General features: G+C 34.6%; 1 protein-coding gene across 3 annotated transcripts; it reads left to right on the forward strand.

The window, feature by feature from the left end:
- Positions 1–4,278: 4,278 nt before the first annotated feature.
- LOC137240735 (dyslexia-associated protein KIAA0319-like protein) lies at positions 4,279–19,251 on the forward strand. Of its 3 annotated transcripts, none has more exons than XM_067767369.1 (12): positions 4,279–4,378; positions 4,588–5,346; positions 5,412–6,474; positions 6,947–7,104; positions 8,191–8,331; positions 8,402–8,533; positions 8,590–8,698; positions 8,765–8,955; positions 10,750–11,034; positions 11,242–11,485; positions 11,551–11,718; positions 17,517–19,251. In XM_067767369.1, the coding sequence occupies exons 2-12, from the start codon at positions 4,648–4,650 to the stop codon at positions 17,693–17,695; spliced, it is 3,369 nt and encodes a 1,122-aa protein (XP_067623470.1). In that variant the 5' UTR covers positions 4,279–4,378; positions 4,588–4,647; the 3' UTR covers positions 17,696–19,251. The 3 variants fall into 3 exon arrangements, with proteins under 3 accessions (XP_067623470.1, XP_067623469.1, XP_067623468.1); XM_067767368.1 differs by having other exon boundaries at positions 4,339–4,536; XM_067767367.1 differs by having other exon boundaries at positions 4,339–5,346.
- The last annotated feature ends 458 nt before the right edge of the window (positions 19,252–19,709 follow it).

Raw genomic sequence — 19,709 nt, forward strand, 5'->3', positions numbered from 1 at the left:
ATGGCACTGTATTTGTTGAAAAAAAATGTGTAAATGTTTATGATATTCACTATGTTCAATTTCCGAAGAAATAATTGGAAAAAGGGAAATTAAGCTTCCACCGATAAAATAAATTTTCACCATTACCATTATGTGACTGTAACCTGTCTATATTGATATTTGAAGTCAATGAGAGATTTCAAAATTGATTAGCTTCGAATAATTATTGCAAACTTTTGGCGAAAAGTTTGATATTTTTGGTATTATACATATAGAATTGATGTATAATTTGCGTTTCAAAAGGGTTTTAAAAAAATGTGTAAATTTAAAAAAATATTTTTCCGATTGTATTTATTACGAAGCAGTGTTCGCATTTAAAATGAAAATTCAAATTCCATGTTAATGTTTGAAAAAGAAAGAATATAGTAATATATGCGTGATAATTTGCATGTGGTGGCCGTATATTTAAAATTATTTTTAATGTACATTCAAAAAGTTTTCGATATTTAAATGTTTATATTAAATATTTGGTTAAATTGTGAGAAGAAAAATGTGTTGCTACATGCGCAGTATACAAATGTTTAGAAACAAAGTGTCAATTTTTGTTGCTACATGCATAGTATACAAATGTTTAGAGAAAAGTACATATGTAAAAAGGCAAAAGTGTCAAGTTGATTTGCTACATGCATAGTATACAGGTATTGAAAAAGATTACATACAGAAGCAAAGTGTCTACTTATACACAGAAATTAAATATTAGATATGTACGTATGTTCTAATCTACTCTACTGTACCGCTTTTTGTCTTTTCTGCTTGCTGGTGTATGTGTTGTTGGTATTTTTCCGCTTCTTGCCGATGTAGATGTTGCCGTCCAAGTGATGCCGTCGCCGACTGGTTTTTTCTTCTTACTTTTGTTATGTATAGCATGATTTTACTGCTACTAACGGTACTGCGTATTAAAACGTAGCGGGTGGTTGTGCTTATGTGTCAACGTTATGGTATGGTACAGCAGCTTCCAAAAACTTTTTACATATATGTATGTATGTACCACCACAATTCCACACGTAACTTTGGTTCAAGTTCAAATTAATTTTTAAATGTATGTATATACGAAGTTCTAAAAAGTATATTTTGCCATTTAGGATGTACCTTTTTCTTGTAGTTTATGAAATTTTATAAAAAAATTTTTTTTTTGTAGTATTTGAAATTTTATGATTTTTTTTGTAGTTTTTGATATTTTAAATTTTTTTTTTTTTGTAATTTTTGAAATTTTTAAATTTTTTTTGTAGTTTTTGAAATTTACATATTTTTTCGTTTGTAGTTTTTTGAAATTTTGTAATTTTTTTGAAATTTTTAATGTTTTTTTTTTTTGAAATTTTGTAATTTTTGTAGTTAGATTTTGTAGTTTTAAATTATAGATTACTTCATGTAATTTTTTGAATTTGTTGCAATCAGCTTTGTGTAATTTATATCATTTTATGTAAAATTTTTTTTTGTATGTATGTATTTCTTTTTACTACAACCACCACCGCATCACAACCACCACGCACTCAGTTTTTAGCAAATTTGTAAATGTCTTTTAATTTTGTGCTGCAGGGAATTATTCCAGGTCCCCGGAGCCACCATTTTTCTGCAGGCATGGTCACGGTCGCCATGTGGCGAGACCGATTCCGGCGTGGCCAAAATGGTCTCCATGTGTCTCAGACAGTATAGAATCGTGCAGATTGATATGCAGGTATGCACTCGTTTGCATGCACGCACTGTATTTCACGACTGTTGAAATGTTTGATCACCGCAATTAAAATAAAACACTCGAACTTTTACAATAATGTTGGTTTTATTTGTGTCACACAAATTTATAGGTGAGCCGCTATATTTCTTATATTTTTGCGTACACGATATTACTTAGCGAAAATTTAGATGACTGCCCGAGTTGAATGCGCGTAAAAATCTGGCGTCATTCACTTTGACATTATGTGAGGTAACCCTCACTGTGAATGTTCCATACGTATTGCTTGACCTTATGGTCACGCAACACTTACCGTAGGGTTACCTTACAATAGAGTAGTTGTCCCCACCAATACCCTGTCGCAAGTTACTCAGAGACCACCTTTACCTCCTCGTTCACGGTCTACATACAACTGGACGAATCGGAACAATACCCAAGGGAATAGCCGGTCATCCTACAACAGATTCCAAGGCAATCAAGGGACGAACATCCCACGGGATGAATGCAGATCCTTCAAAGATCCAAGCTATAGAGAACTTCTCACCCCCAGAAACGCTTAAGGAACTAAAAAGCTTTTTGGGAATGATGTCGTATCCGTACCGAAAGTTCATTCGAGATTACGCTAAGGTTGCTAAACCCTTGACCAATCTCACACGCGGTGAGAATTCGCAGGTCAAGGCAAACCAATCTCAGATATTCTCGCATTCCCAGATTTCGAAAAACAATTCAACCTTACCACCGACGCCTCAAACTATGCCATTGGTGGGGTGCTATCCCAATGAGAAACAGGGAAAGATCGACCCATTGCCTACATCTCAAGATCTTTAAGTAGAACAGAGGAAAACTATGCCACAAACGAGAAGGAAATGTTGGCTATAGTTTGGGCTCTAGACAACTTGAGATCCTACTTCTATGGGGCGAAAAAAGTTAGGATTTTCACTGACCACCAGCCTCTCACTTTTGCGTTAGGAAGTCGAAACTATAACGCCAAGTTGAAGAGGTGGAAGGCTAGAATAGAAGAGTATAACCACGAATTGATTTACACTCCTGGTAAATCGAATGTCGTGGCGGATGCTCTCTCCAGAATTCCATGCCAGGTAAACCATTTGACAGTACCGTCGGAACCCAACGATACACCAACAGAAGCTAGAAGTGACGAGGGGACAGCTCACAGTGCTGAACAGGATTCTTCGGACCTTATTCCACACGTAGAAGTCCCTTTGAACGTTTTCCGAAACCAAATAATTTTTACGGAGGGGAATGCAATGACTTGTGTTGAAAACCCACATCCAGGATTCACTCGTCATTATGTGAGACTAGATATAATTGAAAAGGCCAGCTTAACCGAAGCCTTGAAGGAACGTCTAAACCCGGCATTTATAAATGGAATAAAGATTCCAGAAAGTTACTTACAACTCCTACAAGAAATATATATAGAACATTTCCTTTTATACAAAATTAGAATAACTCAGAGGGTGGTCGAGGATGTGGCCAACGAGGATAGGATTTGCGGTATAATAGAGACAGAACATAGGGGGGCCCATAGAAACTCAAAAGAAAATAGGGAACAAATCTTGGAAAAGTATTATTTTCTCAAAATGGCTAGTAAGATAAAAAATTTCACTTCTAACTGTGAAACCTGCCTTGCTAACAAGTATGATAGGCATCCGGCAGTACCACCGATAAAAGAGACTCCAGTGCCAAAATATCCATGCGAAATAGTGCATGTGGACATTTTTGAAATTCAAGGGGAGAAATTTTTATCTTGCATAGAAAAATTTTCAAAATTTGCCAAGCTTTTTCACATTAAAAATAAAGCATCCGTCACTCTCCGCGCTAAGCTAGCCAAAGTAATACACTATTTCACAACTCCTAAAATGATAGTCACCGACAATGAGAGGGGATTTATGACTCCCTTGGTATGTAACTACATAAGAGGTTTGGGAATCGAACTTTATCAGACTCCAATTCAAAGAAGTTAAGTAAACGGCCAGATCGAAAAATTCCACTCTACCATTATTGAGATTTATCGGTGCCTCCGGAAAGAAATTAATAACGCTAGACCAAAGGAATTGGTGTATATTGCTGTCGATCGTTACAACACAACAATACACTCTGTAACGAAGAGGAAGCCTAGCGACATATTTTTCAACAGAACCGAAGGAATTAACTACGAAGGCCTAACCAACTTCAAAAGTAGGGCCCACAAGGAGATCAGGGAACAAATCAAGAGAAACCCCGATTGAATAAAAAAAGGAAAAGAGCTAAGGAATTTAGGCCAGGAGATGAGATATACGTCAGGGATAAACAGATAAAATCAAAACAAAAGGCACTTTACAAAAAGGAAACGGTTGGTAAGGACAATACAGTGACATTGCTCACAGACACTGGCCAAAGGATTCATATCATTACATTATTTATAGAGTGCTCCCGTTTTTTGAAGGGTAGAATTTCATGCTGAAGGAAAATCGCCAATCGCTATAATCGCTATTGGCGATATTGTGCCAGAGGTGATTGTCATTCAAAAGAATCGAATGAAGGAAAATCGCCAATCACTGATATATTTGGATTGCAATAGCTATAGCTATTAGCGATTTGTCAATAGCGGCGATGCAATCACCAATAGCGAAATATCGTTCCATCACTAGAACCTATTCTGAATTCTAATTGGTAAGGTTTTTCGTCAATTTCAAACGTGCATAAAACTTAAAAATATACAGAAAAAAAAGCTATTGAAGAAGGAGCCTTATAGAAATGTCGTGGTCACACTTTCGAAAAAGCATGCAGAAAAGAATTTAATAAACTCCACACCATCTGCTGATTAATTGGTAGTCAACCGTGTATAACATATGTAGATACATATTTATTAATTTTCGTAGAAACGATTTTCAATCCAAACAAATTTTCGGATACAACATCACAATATTGAGAAGCACACCATGGATTTACGGATTTTTCAAAATTTACAACGACACATCGCATTAGTCATAATTTTTAGTTATGCAGTCACTGGAGTTATAACAACAACACAAAATGTATTGCATAGTGATAGTGCGGCTGATGTTGGAGGTGGGGTGAGAGATGGCGGAGCAACAACAGAAAATGATATACCAGTTAGTGCACGCAATGCCGATGCAGTGTTGGCTATGTGCCCAAGCATGTTAAACTATGTATTCGATAATGCCACGCCACGTGATGAGGCAAAGTCGGGTAAATTCGAAGAATATACTTCACTGGATACTGGAATGGGGGAAGATGTTGATTCGCTCTCGTGTTTGGCTGCTTGTTGCAAAAAGGCGCGAACCAATGATACATGCAATTTAGTTTTTATTTTTAAACGCAAATGTTATCATGTACGATGTGTAAGCAATGAGGGCTGTTTGCCGAAACAGCGAATTCAAGGAAAAGACCGTCTACAAATGATGTTGGTTAGTCCTGTGCGACAACATGGTACAAGTGATGAAAATATGACTTGGATGGATGTAATAAAGGCTATAAAAAGTAGAAATAGTGGTGGAGACGGTGATGGGATTGATTTCCTGCCATCAGAAGAAGTTCAAAGCGGTGGTGAACGTCCAGCGGATTCGCTAAGCTTTTGGAAGCAACCACATAAATTTCATTATTTAGGACGTAATATGGTGAGTATGCTATATACGAACGCAAACAATTTATTTAATTGAATATAATATCAATACTCAAACAGGATCCTGCAACATATGACGATGAAGATTTCCCAATAGCTGAAAAACGTGTTAAACAAATGCATGTGCCAATAACAGCTAACAACAATGATGATTTATCATTTTTTGGAGCGCCTGATCTACAAAAATATGAAACGTGTGCATTAGAAATATCTGAAATGGGCGGCATAAATTCACGTTGTGGCCCCAAAGAAGAATGTGTTGCTGTAAGTCAAAATTCTGCGACCGGTTTATGCCAGTGTCTAGCGGGCTTGGTTCGTAATCAACAACATGAATGTATGCCTACAGAATCATCGGCAGCAGCTGATTATCCAATTCTTGAAAATGTCATACCACAACGTTTCTCAATGTCTGCTGCTGCTTCCGATCTATTACCTACTGTTGTTGAACGGAACAAAGAAACTGGCGATACCGTGAATTATTTGGGTTCAACTGCTAAAGCTGAGACCGACAAAAAACTTATAGTTTCCGTAGTGTCTAAAGAAGTGCGTTTGCCCGAGAAAGAAGTAACATTAGCAGCATTTACAGTACCCGATGAGGAGTCGAGTGGCAGCAAATATAAGTATTTATGGACACTCATCACACAACCTAAGGGGCCAATGAACGGCACCATTTCTGATCAAAGCCAAGCAAAAGTTAAACTTTCAAATCTCTCTGAAGGTTTATACACTTTTAAAGTTTCTGTGACAGGCGATAATGGTACCTTTGGTGAAGCTTTGGCTAATGTAACCGTGTTACCAGAGGCACGTATTAATCGTGTTCCACAAGTGGTGATCAAACCACAAGAGCAAACCGTACGTCAACCCATAACAAATGCTATTTTGGATGGTAGCACCAGTACTGATGATGATAAAATTATTAGTTGGCATTGGGAAGTTGTACAGGGTCCGATCGGTTATCAGCCCAAATTACCAGAAGTGAATACATTACAATTGACTGATCTCACCTCGCCAGGAAATTATACATTTCGGTTGACAGTTTCTGATTCGGATAATGTGACAAATTCGACGACCGCTAATATTACGGTGCTAAGAGGTACCGACTATCCACCAGTTGCCAATGCGGGTGAGCTGATATACATATAAAAAAATTGCGATGTAATATTCCTTTTCTGTTGGCATGTTATGAAATTTTTTGTTCTGTGGTTGATGTTGGAGTGTAAGGGGGAGGAGAGGAAGAGAGTGTGTGAGCAGATGTATGAGAGGAAGTGGTGTGGGGCTGGGAGAGAATGCGAGACGTTTTAACAAATTTTCGAAACATGGTCGCCCGTTTCATTAAATCCGTAAACCCGCGAGTTTTGCTATAATTTTTTTCTTAATTAAAAGCTAATGAACAATTATGTTCGAATCAAATTTGAAACTTTTTCCCACAGTGCAATAGCTTCGTTATCCTTCTAAGATGCATTACTTGGTTCCAATACCGAAATGAACTGTATTGCAATAATCCCTATAACATTTAAATATCTGCTATGTTATTGTAAGCTATGCGTGGTTTTGTCACGTTGCATATAATGGCTTAAATTTTCAATTATTTGCAGGTGATGCTGTAATTTTATATCTGCCAAATAATAATGTTACATTGAATGGCACTGCTAGTACTGATGATCACGAAATTGTTGCATGGGAGTGGACTAAAGATGCTGGCGAAGACACAAAAGCCGTTGATATGCAAAATACACGCACACCATATTTGCAGGTAATTGTTATATGAGAAAAAGTTAAATTAGCAGTTTTCAGAAGTGGAATATCAGCTAATGAGAGATTTGTCGATCAGTTATTATTTAAAAAGCTCTTCTATAATATTTATCGCAGTCAAGGGTGTGATACATGATGTTTATCCCTCCTTAATATACGATGTTCGAGTGTCCACTCTGCAAAGATGTAGAATCTTTTCGAAATTGCTACTATAACTTGCGCCATTCACGCGTACATTTGCCTATATTTCGCTGTGTAAGCTTTTACAAATATGTTTCGGCTTACGTTGCTGCTAAGTATCATCTCATCGGCCTTGTGCGTAACTATCGGTAACGGTAAACCTTTTTTTCGTTGTCTAAAAGTATCGAACCTCTTTGCCAAAGACGGGATGCCTTTCTTGCTAGCTTGGGAAATATTATTCTTGGGAAAACGTTTACAAGAGCAGAAGGGGGTTATTAATATATCGAGGACTTAAAAGTGTTTAAGCTTCTTCTGATCTAGAAACTATAAAAAATTCGGAAATGGGACACCTTGAAATCAACGGATTCTACCGTTTGAAAATTTCCACATTTTTCTGAAAGTTTGTGAGATATGGAATTGTATACTTAAGAAGTTGGAGATCAATTGAATAATGCTTTGAAATGAGGTTTTGGTAATTTTAAACATTTGTAAATTTTCGCAACTTTCCGACGTTTCTGGCAATGTGCTAATATTTTTCAGTCAATTTACGGAGACACTATGTTCAGTACTCAATTTAAGAATTTTGTTTAATACTTTGTTTTCCATATATTCAAATATCTTTAGCTTTTATTATCTCGAGCTAGATATATGACTTTAAATTCTTATCAGCTTGCTGACTCACCCAAAACTTTTGCCTGCCAGCTACTGAAATAAGCACATATTGTTCAACTTTCTATACTCATAGCCAAAAGGTTCTTTTTCCTGCATGTGAACATGAGAATTCTTGATTCGCTGTTTATAAAGTTTTTAATGAAGAGTAAGCAAAGAAGAGTTTAAGTCCAGTTCGCACGATGTCACTTATCTTTAGTTTATCAGGATGTTAACTTTAGTTTTTACATTATTTCAGCTTTCCAATTTGGAGGAAGGTATTTACACTTTCGTTCTGAAAGTTACTGATGGCAGTGGTCAATTCAGCACAGCTAAAGTACATGTATTTGTAAAAGCACAAACAAATACGCCACCCGTTGCTGTAGCAGGAGGTAATCAGGTAACGACTCAGAGAAATATTCTATTATTAAAGTTAGTATCAATATTAGATTTACCATTATTTACTTTAGACTATAAACTTACCTTGCAATTGGGTTATACTTAATGGATCTGGCTCTACAGATGATATACGTATACAAAGCTATTCATGGAAGCAAACAACTGGACCAAATACAGCAATTCTAACAAATAACACAGCGGTGGTAAGTAGCACTACATTTCTAATTACGAAATCAGTATGAGGAATCATTTTTTAAAGGTCACTAATGCCACCTCACTAACACTTGGTTTATATGAATTTGTATTGAGTGTTGTGGATGAGGATAATAATACAGCTAGGGATAGTGTTTGGATCAAGGTCGTGCAGGGTAAGCACTCTAAGATAAATATTTTTTGATACAATTTATAAATGTTGCATTTCTACGCTCAAACAGAGAAAAATGCGCCACCTGTTGCGAATGCTGGCGGCGATCAGAGCATGGCACTACCGATATCAGCGCTTTATCTTAATGGTACAACTTCATCGGATGATTTGGCGGTTGAGCGTTATGTGTGGACACGCGAGGAAACAAGTTTAGCAGCTGGTGTAATTGTAGGCGATAGTGACAAACAGCCTGTGATGATTGTAAGTTATTATGAAAATTGATTCGAGAGAGAGAGAGAGAGTGTGTGTGAAAAGCGGTGCAGAAATGGTTGCTAGGTATACCTAAACTACCAACTGTTTGTGCTGGTTGTCATAACTTTATTTCTTACTTTATACTTTTTATTCTCAGCTGGGCAGAGCTCACAGAGTATATCAATTTTGTTCGCATAACGGTACCCTGTAACTGCATAAACTAATCGAGATAGATATATACTTCTATATATCAAAATGATCTGGGCGAAAAAAGAAATTCATTTAGCCATGTCCGTCCGTCCGTCCGTAAACACGATAACTTGAGTAAATTTTGAGGTATTTTGATGAAATTTGGTATGTAAGTTCCTAGACACTCATCTCAGATCGCTATTTAAAATGAACGAAGTCGGACTATAACCACGCCCACTTTTTCGATATCGAAAATTTCGAAAATGCGAAAAAGTGCGATAATTCATTACCAAAGACGGATAAAGCGATGAAACTTGGTAGGTGGGTTTACCTTATGACGCAGAATAGAAAATTAGAAAAATTTTGGACAATGGGCGTGGCAACGCCCACTTTTAAAAGAAGGTAATTTAAAAGTTGAGCAAGCTGTAATTTGGCAGTCGTTGAAGATATCATGATGAAATTTGGCAGGAACGTTACTCCTATTACTATATGTGTGCTAAATAAGAATTAAAAAATCGGATGACGAACTCGTTCACTCTTTAAAAAAAAATTGTTTAAGTAAAATTTTTACAAAAATTGAATATCTTTACAGAATATAAGTAAATTATGTCAACATTCAACGCCAGTAATGATATGGTTCAACAAAATACAAAAATAAAAGAAAATTTCAAAATGGGCGTGGCTCCGCCCTTTTCATTTAATTTGTCTAGAATACTTTTAATGCCATAAGTCGAACAAAAATTTAACAATCCTTGTGACGATAACTGTTTTCTGCGAAAATGGACGAAATCGGTTAAAGCCACGCCCAGTTTTTTTACACAGTCGACCATCTGCCCTTCCGCTCGGCCGTTAACACGATAACTTGAGCAAAAATCGATATATCTTTACTAAACTTAGTTCACGTACTTATCTGAACTCACTTTATCTTGGTATAAAAAATGGGCGAAATCCGACTATGACCACGCCAACTTTTTCGATATCGAAAATTTCGAAAATTGAAAAAAATGCCATAATTCTATACCAAATACGAAAAAAGGGATGAAACATGCTGATTGGATTGGTTTTTTGACGCAAAATATAACTTTAGAAAAAACTTTGTACAATGGGTGTGACACCTACCATATTAAGTAGAAGAAAATGAAAAAGTTTTGCAGGGCGAAATCAAAAGCCCTTGAAATCATGACAGAAATACTGTTCGTAATATTACATATATAAATAAATTAGCGGTATCCGACAGATGATGTTCTGGGTCACGTCGGTCTATATTTTGGCCGATATCTCCAAAACGCCTTCACATATACAACTAAGGGCCACTCCCTTTTAAAATACTCATTAACACCTTTCATTTGATCCCCATATCGTACAAACACATTCTAGAGTCAGCCCTGGTCCACCTTTATGGCGATATCCCTAAATGGCGTCCACCTATAGAACTATGTCCCACTCCCTTTTAAAATACTCTTTAATACCTTCCATTTGATACCCATATCGTACAAACACATTCCAGGGTTACCCTCAGCTGAGTATGTAATGTTCGGTTACACCCGAACTTAGCCTTCCTTACTTGTTTCAACTAAATTCGTATAAATGTGTTTTTTCCCTATATAAATTTAGCTCACAAATCTTGTGCATGGCCGCTACATTTTCAAATTGACTGTTTACGATGAGCAGGGTTTATCCAGTAGTGATACAGTTAGCATTATAGTCAATCCCGATCCATTGTTACTGAATTTGGTACAATTAACACTACCTATGGGTCCTTCTGTGTTGACGCAATCTGAATTAAATTCGATAGTGCAGAAAATCGGTTTACTTTTGGGTGATATGAAAATCTTTGTGCGTGAGCTTAAATATGATGGAAGGCGAGACGATTCTACTATACTGGTATTCTATGTGGAGGTAAGAAGGTGCAATGGATAATTCTATTGAAATTTTATGAAAATTGTGTATTACGAGCTAACAGTAGTTTTCAACCCTTTTACATGATCTTTAGTAGACTTTCAAATGCTTTTTGCTATTCGCTTGCAAAATAATAGAGCAATAATATTTGAATCCATTCAAAATCAGTAGTTATAGCGTAATTTTTCTATATTAAATTTCTTTCAGTCTATGGGTAACGATGGCCAAAGTCATCCGGTCAATGGTTTAACGGTTGAGCAACTACTAAAAGATAAACTTCAGCGTGATGCTGGTCTACTTGGCACCGATTTTACAGATATACGCACAACAGTTTGTCAGAATAAATGCTCGGGTCATGGTGTTTGTAATCCGATAACACGTGCATGCACTTGCGAGGCATTTTGGATGCCATCCATTACTTATTATTGGGGTATCGAAGAGGCCAATTGTGGTGAGTGTAATTTAACAAATTACAAATACTAAATACAAAATACTCTAATTATTTTATTCAATCAGATTGGTCTATTTTATACGTTTTTGTTGGCGTTATAATGAGCTTCCTACTGCTCTCTGCCTTATTTTGGGGCGTTACCTGCGCCTGTAGAAAAACGAAAAAACCACCGAAACGACCAAAACTGCAAAAATATTCATTAATTGGAAATAATGACGAAGAGGCACCGCAATGTGAGTTTGTTATTATAGTAATGGAAACTTACTTAAATAGTTGTTACAGTTTTTCTGTTATGTGTTGTGGGAGGGACGCAACAAATTAAATGGGGTTACACTGAAATTACAGCCCTTGGTCGGGAAAAATCCCGAGTCGCTCCGGTACATAGAACAGGCTGCCTTGGGAAGGCTGTGATGTGTTGTCATGTGAAACTATTTAGAGCGATGAGCGTCGCATATTATTTAATCTGATGATTATGATTTGAATGAAATTGATATGATTTGGTTTGATGCCATGTCATATTGGCTCTAAGGATATGTTGTATGTTCTGTGATTTTTCGATGAACCTTTGAAAGGGTTGCGCTACAAAACCCCTTGAACGGTTTGGGTATTTAAGTGGCCCTTATGGCATACCAGCCGCGGGTATATTATAAGCCCCCTAACCCGCTGGGTATTTACTTAATATTTATCTTTTTTGATTAAAAGCCAAATGAGGTTAAAATGCTTTTTTCATAATTAGTTTATGAAATATTGAATCAATATAACGTGAATGACATTTATCTGAGAGGATGTGATGTTTGATAACTTGAATTATGTTAAATCACATTATACCAAATCGCATCACACTGAAATGCAATCATATCATACCTTGCACTGAATCACATCACATCATAGCACATGAACCGAAATCAAACGAAATTGTTTTACATCACATGAAAAGGCTTTTATGAAATGTAATGATGCAAGTTAAAGTGGCTTTTGTGCATGTTATGTGATGCTAAGTGACGTGATGTAATGTTTGATACGCTACATGTAATATGCTTGGTTCAATTATGTAATATTATTTATTTATTTATTAGTCTACAAATTTAACAAATGATCAGACTAAGTATAGTTACGGATTTACTGCACAAAAGCATACAAATTGAACGAAATTTATATTATAAAATATGTATGTATGTTATTAAATCAGTTGTTTGGATGGACTGTGATGCCGAGCAACGAGAATTAATTATTATTGCTGTGGGAATGGACGTGATTTCGAGCAGCTGATGTATATTTAACACATAATAAGTAGGGCTCCGATGTGTGGGAGGTTGGAAAGGACCAAAATTACTGAAGCTGGCGATAAGAGCTGGAGGTTGGAAAGGACGTGATTCCAAGCCACCCACCCAAATCATTGCGTATTCAAGGTAGTCAGTAGATATTTTTTTATTACGAGGAGTGAGTCACACGTATCATTATAAGTGTGATTTGGATGATTTAATAAATACAATTAAAAAAAAAAAATAATAATAAAAATGTAACCTCCGAAGAGATCTAAGGCCAAGCTTCTCTTCCAATTTGCGTCGTGCTCCTCTTGATTTTCCCTACAAATTGGCCGGACGGGACCTACATGTTTTATGCCGACTCCGAACAGCATCTGCAAGGCAGATGAGTTTTCACTGAGAGCTTTTCATGGCAGAAATACACTCGGAGCGCTTGCCAAACACTGCCGGGGGGCGACCCCGCTTAGAAAATTTTCTTCTAATTGAAAACCTTATTTCTAAAATTTTTGATGTTGCTTTGCCCGTGGTGTGAACCCAGGGCATAAGGTGTGGTAAGCGGAGCACGCTACCATCACACCACGGTGGCCGTAATAAATACAAGCAAGTGAATATATTGCTTGTTAATTTAATGCTATAATACAAAGTAAGGTTCTGTGATGTTTATTGATGTGACTTGCGCTGTGATTCAGTTGTTGTTGTTCTGACAGTGCACAGTGGGCCACGAAGGGGTCAAAAGTGGCCATAATTCAAAATCTTATCGAAATAGCTTACAAATTGCCAACTTTAGATTTTTAATTTTTTGGTTTTAATTTTCTAAAATTTTGAAAAAAAAAATTTTTTTTTCTAATTTTTTTAATAACAATTTTTTTAATTTTTAATTTTTAATTTTTTGATTTAAATTTTTTTAAATTTTGAGTAAAAAATTTTATTTGTTTGTAATTTTTTTTTAATTATATATAAATTTTTTTGTGTTCTTTTTTTGTTTTCGCTTTATTTTTTTAAATTTTGAGTAAAAAATTTTTTTTTTGTAAATTATTTGTTTTTTTTTTTTGTTTTCTGCTAGCTTACGATTTTTATTTTTTTGGTTTTAATTTTTTTTAAATTGTGAGTAAAAAAAGTTCGTTTGTTTGTAATTTTTTTTTAATTATATTTTTTTTTGTTTTTTGCTAACTTCAGACTTTTTGTAACTTTTTTTAAATTATTTATTTTTTTTGTTTTTTAAATCTATAATTTTTAATTTTAAGTGAGTTTCATTTAAAGTTTGAGTTAAAAAAAATGTTTTCCCTATAAAAAAAAAGATTATCTGTGATGTTTATTCGAGTTCATCATCTGACAGTACAACATCATCCAACATGCTTAAAGTTTGAAATAGTCCACTTTCGTCTACTTCTTCCTCATTTTCTTCCACAAATACAGCAGCTGATTTGGATTCAACTTCTGGCATATTGAGCAAATTGCGCACTTCTGTTGGAATTGACAAACATTGCTTATGTTTTAAACGTATTTTGAGACCAATACTTGATATTATTATATCAGATGTGTCCATTGCTCTGTTAAAAACATCCTCAATATTAGATTCTCTGTTATGCTTCCTGCTATGAGCTCATCTGAAATTCTTGTAGTCCATATTTCGGGCTTCAGAAGCTTCTTCCCCTAAAACACCAACAGGTAGTATACTTGTACTAATAATATCAGCACCATGCAGAAGCAGTTTATGCAATGTTGATGGCATAGGGTACCAAGGATAGAGATTTACATATTTCTGAGCAGCAGAGTCATAAACGCTTTGAAATTTGATAGGATCTACTGGAAGATGAATTGAAATCGCGATCAAAATTGTCTTTATCTCTTTCAATAACTCAAAGTCAATTCCAAGACATTGACTTAGTATATCTAGATTTTCAAAAGCTTTCCGGGCAGTGTTACCGTCAATGGTATTTCCAGAACCTTCTGCTTTTGGCTTATCCACAATAAGTCCTAATTTAGATCTAAACTTTTCCTGGATGTGTTTCTTTCTTTCAGCAAATATTGATTTTTGATCAGAGGTACGTATTTGCTATATCTTAAGATCCAGCCTATATGAGATTTTTAAAAAACAGCCGAAAATTTTAATCCACGCATGTAATGGGCTAATTCCATAGACAAGGGATTTTGGGTTCGGTAAAAAAACTTTTAGCTTATTCGAAACATCGTTAAATAATTTGGGTGTGGCATGACAGACAGGACATGTTTGCATACTTTTAGTACCCGTAATGATATTGAGCACCTTGCCATCTATTAGAGTCAGGAACAAAGAGAAATGTATTGAAATGTTCCGATCATCATCACAGCAGCCTGAAAACTTTCTAACTTGTCGATTTGATCCTCTATATTCAACTTTTGCCTTAGGATGACTTCCGCTGATTCAGAAACATTTTCCAAAGATATAGGTCGACAAAATTTGGCTGATTGTGGTGATCTGTTATTCCACAAAACATTATTATTTACGGTTAACATTCGTTGTGGAATGAGCGTAGTTGGAAACCAATTTTGGTTAGTTGGTTTCGAAAGGTTTTCATCAGGAATTGATTTATAATGTTGTTTATAGCTGAATGACCAGAACTGCCATCAAATCCCCATGAACATATTAAAACAGCAGTCGATTCCATAGCGCCGTTTGCAATCATATCATGTATAATAACATTCTTTTGGAATTCAACAATTCCCTTTGCTGTGTGGTTTAACAAAGCTTGTAGTGACACCTCAATTCTGTTCTCAGAAATATAGATGTATTCTTTAGATGGTCTACATTGAGACTTCATTTCCCTTACATCATTATATGGTGGCCAGATATCGGCACCACTTGATTTGGATTCTAAACGCATATTTGTGTATACGCTCTTAGTAAGATTATTGTTCAACAAAAAGGCTAAAGCTTCTTCAGTGGTTTTTGCTTGGATTGAAATTTCAAACAATTTTCGAACTTGGTTGCTCAATATTTTTTAAACAAAACTTATGACTGAATAAAAATCTTTGTTTCCACTTCTACTTGCTGACTGGCGACATGCTATTAACAACGATTCTGGGCTATGTTTTTGATGCGAGTTAATTTTTGAAACTTCACGTCATTTAGATCGAGAAGATTTGTCATCAAATTTAAGACTCGGACGGCCAGGGCGAGGGCGAGAACCCTGCTCTTGTATTACACAATCTTCAATTTCCAGTTCAGGGATATTACAATTGGAATTCAACCATTCTGCATGCTTTTGTTCGAATCGAGATTTTATTCTACATTCAGCGCTATATTTCAGATTCCGCTTACCATTTAGAGAGTTAATTGATAGTTTCAGTCTAGAAAGAAACTTATTGTCCACTTTGGAAATATCTATATTTTTTTCTGAAAAATATAGTTCATGACTGGTGAAGAATTTCCCTTTTAGTAAATTCTGCCATATTTACGTAAATGTACTTAATTGAAAGAAACAAAATCACGAATATTTAAAAAAATATGCTAAAAAAGCTGAGTTCAATGAAATGTATACTTGATATTAATTTAATTATTACTGCAATTTGGTAAACTAAAAGTTGACCATCAATTTTCGACAAACCCACGGCAATAATGTATTTCAAGGTAATAATGAATGTGAATTTGAATCGACTCCACCAAAATTGCTTAGACGGGAATAGCGCCAGTTAAAAAAAAAATGAACAAAAATGAGCAAAAATGAGCAAGATCATCGTAAAGTATATTAAATGTAGAATATATTTTATGTTAAGCGTTTGTGATAGGAGGTGGTACGTAGGAGTACAGGCAAACGATATAGAGCACGCCTCATAAAAAATTAACATTTTAATCAATAAAATAAGGAAACATTTATAAATAGGGACTTCTTTAAATCGCTTTTTACTATTTTTTATCGTAATGAACAGTGTTAATAAGAAAAAGAAGAGAAACGTTAAATATTTACTATTTTAGGCAATGAAAAATTCAGTTTCAATATACACCCCACCTGTAAATTTTAAATCCAACGCTCTTAATCAGATTGAAATTGTGACCTTAATAATTAAGCAATTACTATAATATTTTACGAACAGTTGCCTTAGTCATTATATATTTTGGCTAATAACACGAAAAATTAAAATTCCAACATGGACTTTTGGCCGTTTTTGACCCCTTCCTGGCCCACTGTGGTAAGTTGATGTGATTTTTATGATGGGTTATTTATCGTTTGATAAAATATAGTATCAATGAAATTGATGTAATATTTGACAATGTGAATTGAGCAACGCACATCACATCACAGCAATACAGGTCATATAATATGTTATCAGATGTTGTAGCGTATGTCTAACTTAAATGCAAGCAAATGTAGACGATCTGATATCATCAACAACTGCTACAACAACAACAGCAACATCTGATATCATCCCCCCAGCGGGTTAGGGGATGTTATCAGATCGTCTACATTTGCTTGCATTTAAGTTAGACATAAAACATCGCATGGCACCTTATGATCTGAAATCAAACTAGTTCGCCTTAAATCATATCAGACTGCACTCAATTACATCTTATTTCATCACATAAAGTTACAACCGTAAACGCTTCAACTTTATTAACACCACAGACTATGTCGCAAAACTGTTCCCCTTTATTTAACATTATCAAACATATCATTACATTGCTTTGCATCGTCATACCCCCCATCAAATGACGTTTTGAAGCACATTTCTTGAATTTTTTGAAAACTTTCTATAAATTTTGATATATCTTTTTTATACCTTTTCAGTTTGTCGCACAACATCGCTAAGCGATTCTGAAACAGATTCGGATGTTCTCTTCGAAACACGCACAAAACCCAATGGCATACTGCGTTCCAACAACGCAACCAAACATAATAAACATAATAGTCATGGAAAACATGCTAAATATGCGATAAATAAATTAGGGCGCAAAGTAAAAACTTAAATAAGCGTGATAAAGTAATAATATTGTTCAAAAAGTTGTTCCTTTTTGCTAAACACTGTATTTGTTTCTTTTATTTCTATAAAAGTCGAGTCGGTTTAATGTTTACACATTTACCAGTTACATAAACGTGGTTGATAAGATTTCAGTATATGGTTTTAATGCTTTAAATCATTCATAATTTTTATTTTATAATTTCATATTTTTAAGGCGTATATTTATATGTATGCGTATTTAAAACTCAACGCATTTTATTTTGTTGAGATATGATGTACATACGGTTACTCACAAAACTAAGTACACACTTGGTTTATGTGAAAAAAAACTCAAATGCAGTGGCTCACAGCTTAATTGATAATTTTCATCTAAAATATCGCAAATTCCCTAACAGAAACCACATTCAAAAAAATGTCATAGGTTATTCAAAGATAAAGAGAACTAATCAAAAATTCAAAAATGTCCATCAAAATTTGTTTCAGAATTTCCTGAAAATTTTTGAGTATGCAGTTTTGTAGCCCAATAAATTTTAGTATAATAATGTGCAAGTTAGAAATAGCTCAAAATTTTTCCTGAATTTTCAGAATTTTTTTCGGCGAGGGTGTTGAGCAATTTCCCACATAAAAAAATGCATTTTTGTTCATGCGATGTATGGAAGAAATTGCTCAACACCCTCGCCGAAAAAAATTCTGAAAATTCAGGAAAAATTTTGAGCTATTTCTGACTTGCACATTATTATACTAAAATTTATTGGGCTACAAAACTGCATACTCAAAAATTTTCTAGAAATTTGAAAATTTTGATTGTCATTTTTGAAATTTTGATTCATTCTCCTTACCTTTCACATTTTTTTGAATGTGGTTTCTGTTAGGGAATTTGCGATATTTTAGATGAAAATTATCAATTAAGCTGTGAGCCACTGCATTTGAGTTTTTTTCAGCATAAACCAAGTGTGCACTTATTTTTGTAAGTAACTGTATGTGTAAAGGTATTTTTATTTCAGTAATTTTACTCTGCCATAAGCATTCAAAATTTATTATTTAAGAAAAAATATTTTACAAAAGCTCATTACTTTAGAGTTCTGTAAAGGCAGTTGCACTTTAAATCACTACTGGGAATATAAAATGTCGCTGGCATCCGGGCCTAAACTATTTTACTTGATTTGTATGCTACAAATTTCCTCGCACACTTCGCAGCACAATGGCAAAGCTTCTAGCAGCGTTTCACAAATTAAGTATTATCAAGTTTCTATATTGTACTTTATTTTTAATATAAGAAAATATCATATATTTCTGTATTTATTTTTTTTATCTATGGCTGTTTGTATAACTAGATTTAGATCGTTTACTTATAAGTTTTTTAATTTTGTATTATGCATTTATATAAGCGCAGAATATTGTATTTTATAACGAATTGTAAATGTGTGTAATTTAATCTAAGCCTATGTGCAACAATTTAATATAGTGCGTATATACAATATGCACGTATATATATAGATCTGTATGAATGTACTTATAAAGATGAAATATTAAACCAACTATTAAATAGTGCGAGACCACAAATTTATAAACTTTTGCATTAAATAAAATAATTTAAACAAATTTTTAAGTTAAAGGGTTTTATTGAAAACAATACTTACATGAAGTAATAATAATACTAGAAGCTAGAAAATAATTACGTAGGTCCTAGGTACTAGTCATCACACTCCTCATCAATCTAGGGCGTTGATCAAACAATTAAATAAAAGCGTTGGGCACGTGTAATTTCTAAAAATGTGTTTTTCATAGGTCGCATAACCTGATTAAGGTTCAGTTGGTCTTACTTATGACTATCAATAGAAATTTGACGCGTCCAACGCTTTTATTTAATTTTCTGATCAACGCCCTAGATTAAAGAGGAGTGTGATGACTAGTACCTAGGACCTACGTAATTATTTTCTAGCTTTTAGTATAATTATTACTTCATGTAAGTATTGTTTTCAATAAAACTGTTTATCTTTAACATTTTTTTTAAATTATTT

The sequence above is a fragment of the Eurosta solidaginis genome, chromosome 2 (genome assembly GCF_040869045.1).
Source record: "Eurosta solidaginis isolate ZX-2024a chromosome 2, ASM4086904v1, whole genome shotgun sequence".
In the NCBI taxonomy this organism is placed as follows: Eukaryota; Metazoa; Arthropoda; class Insecta; order Diptera; family Tephritidae; genus Eurosta; species Eurosta solidaginis.

Bases quoted from the DNA above. Each gene is read 5' to 3' on its own strand.
- LOC137240735 (XM_067767369.1), top strand. From the start codon at position 4,648: ATGGATTTACGGATTTTTCAAAATTTACAACGACACATCGCATTAGTC. The intron at 5,347-5,411 runs GTGAGTATGCTA...ATACTCAAACAG, and splicing joins ATTATTTAGGACGTAATATG to GATCCTGCAACATATGACGA. The intron at 7,105-8,190 runs GTAATTGTTATA...ACATTATTTCAG, and splicing joins CACGCACACCATATTTGCAG to CTTTCCAATTTGGAGGAAGG.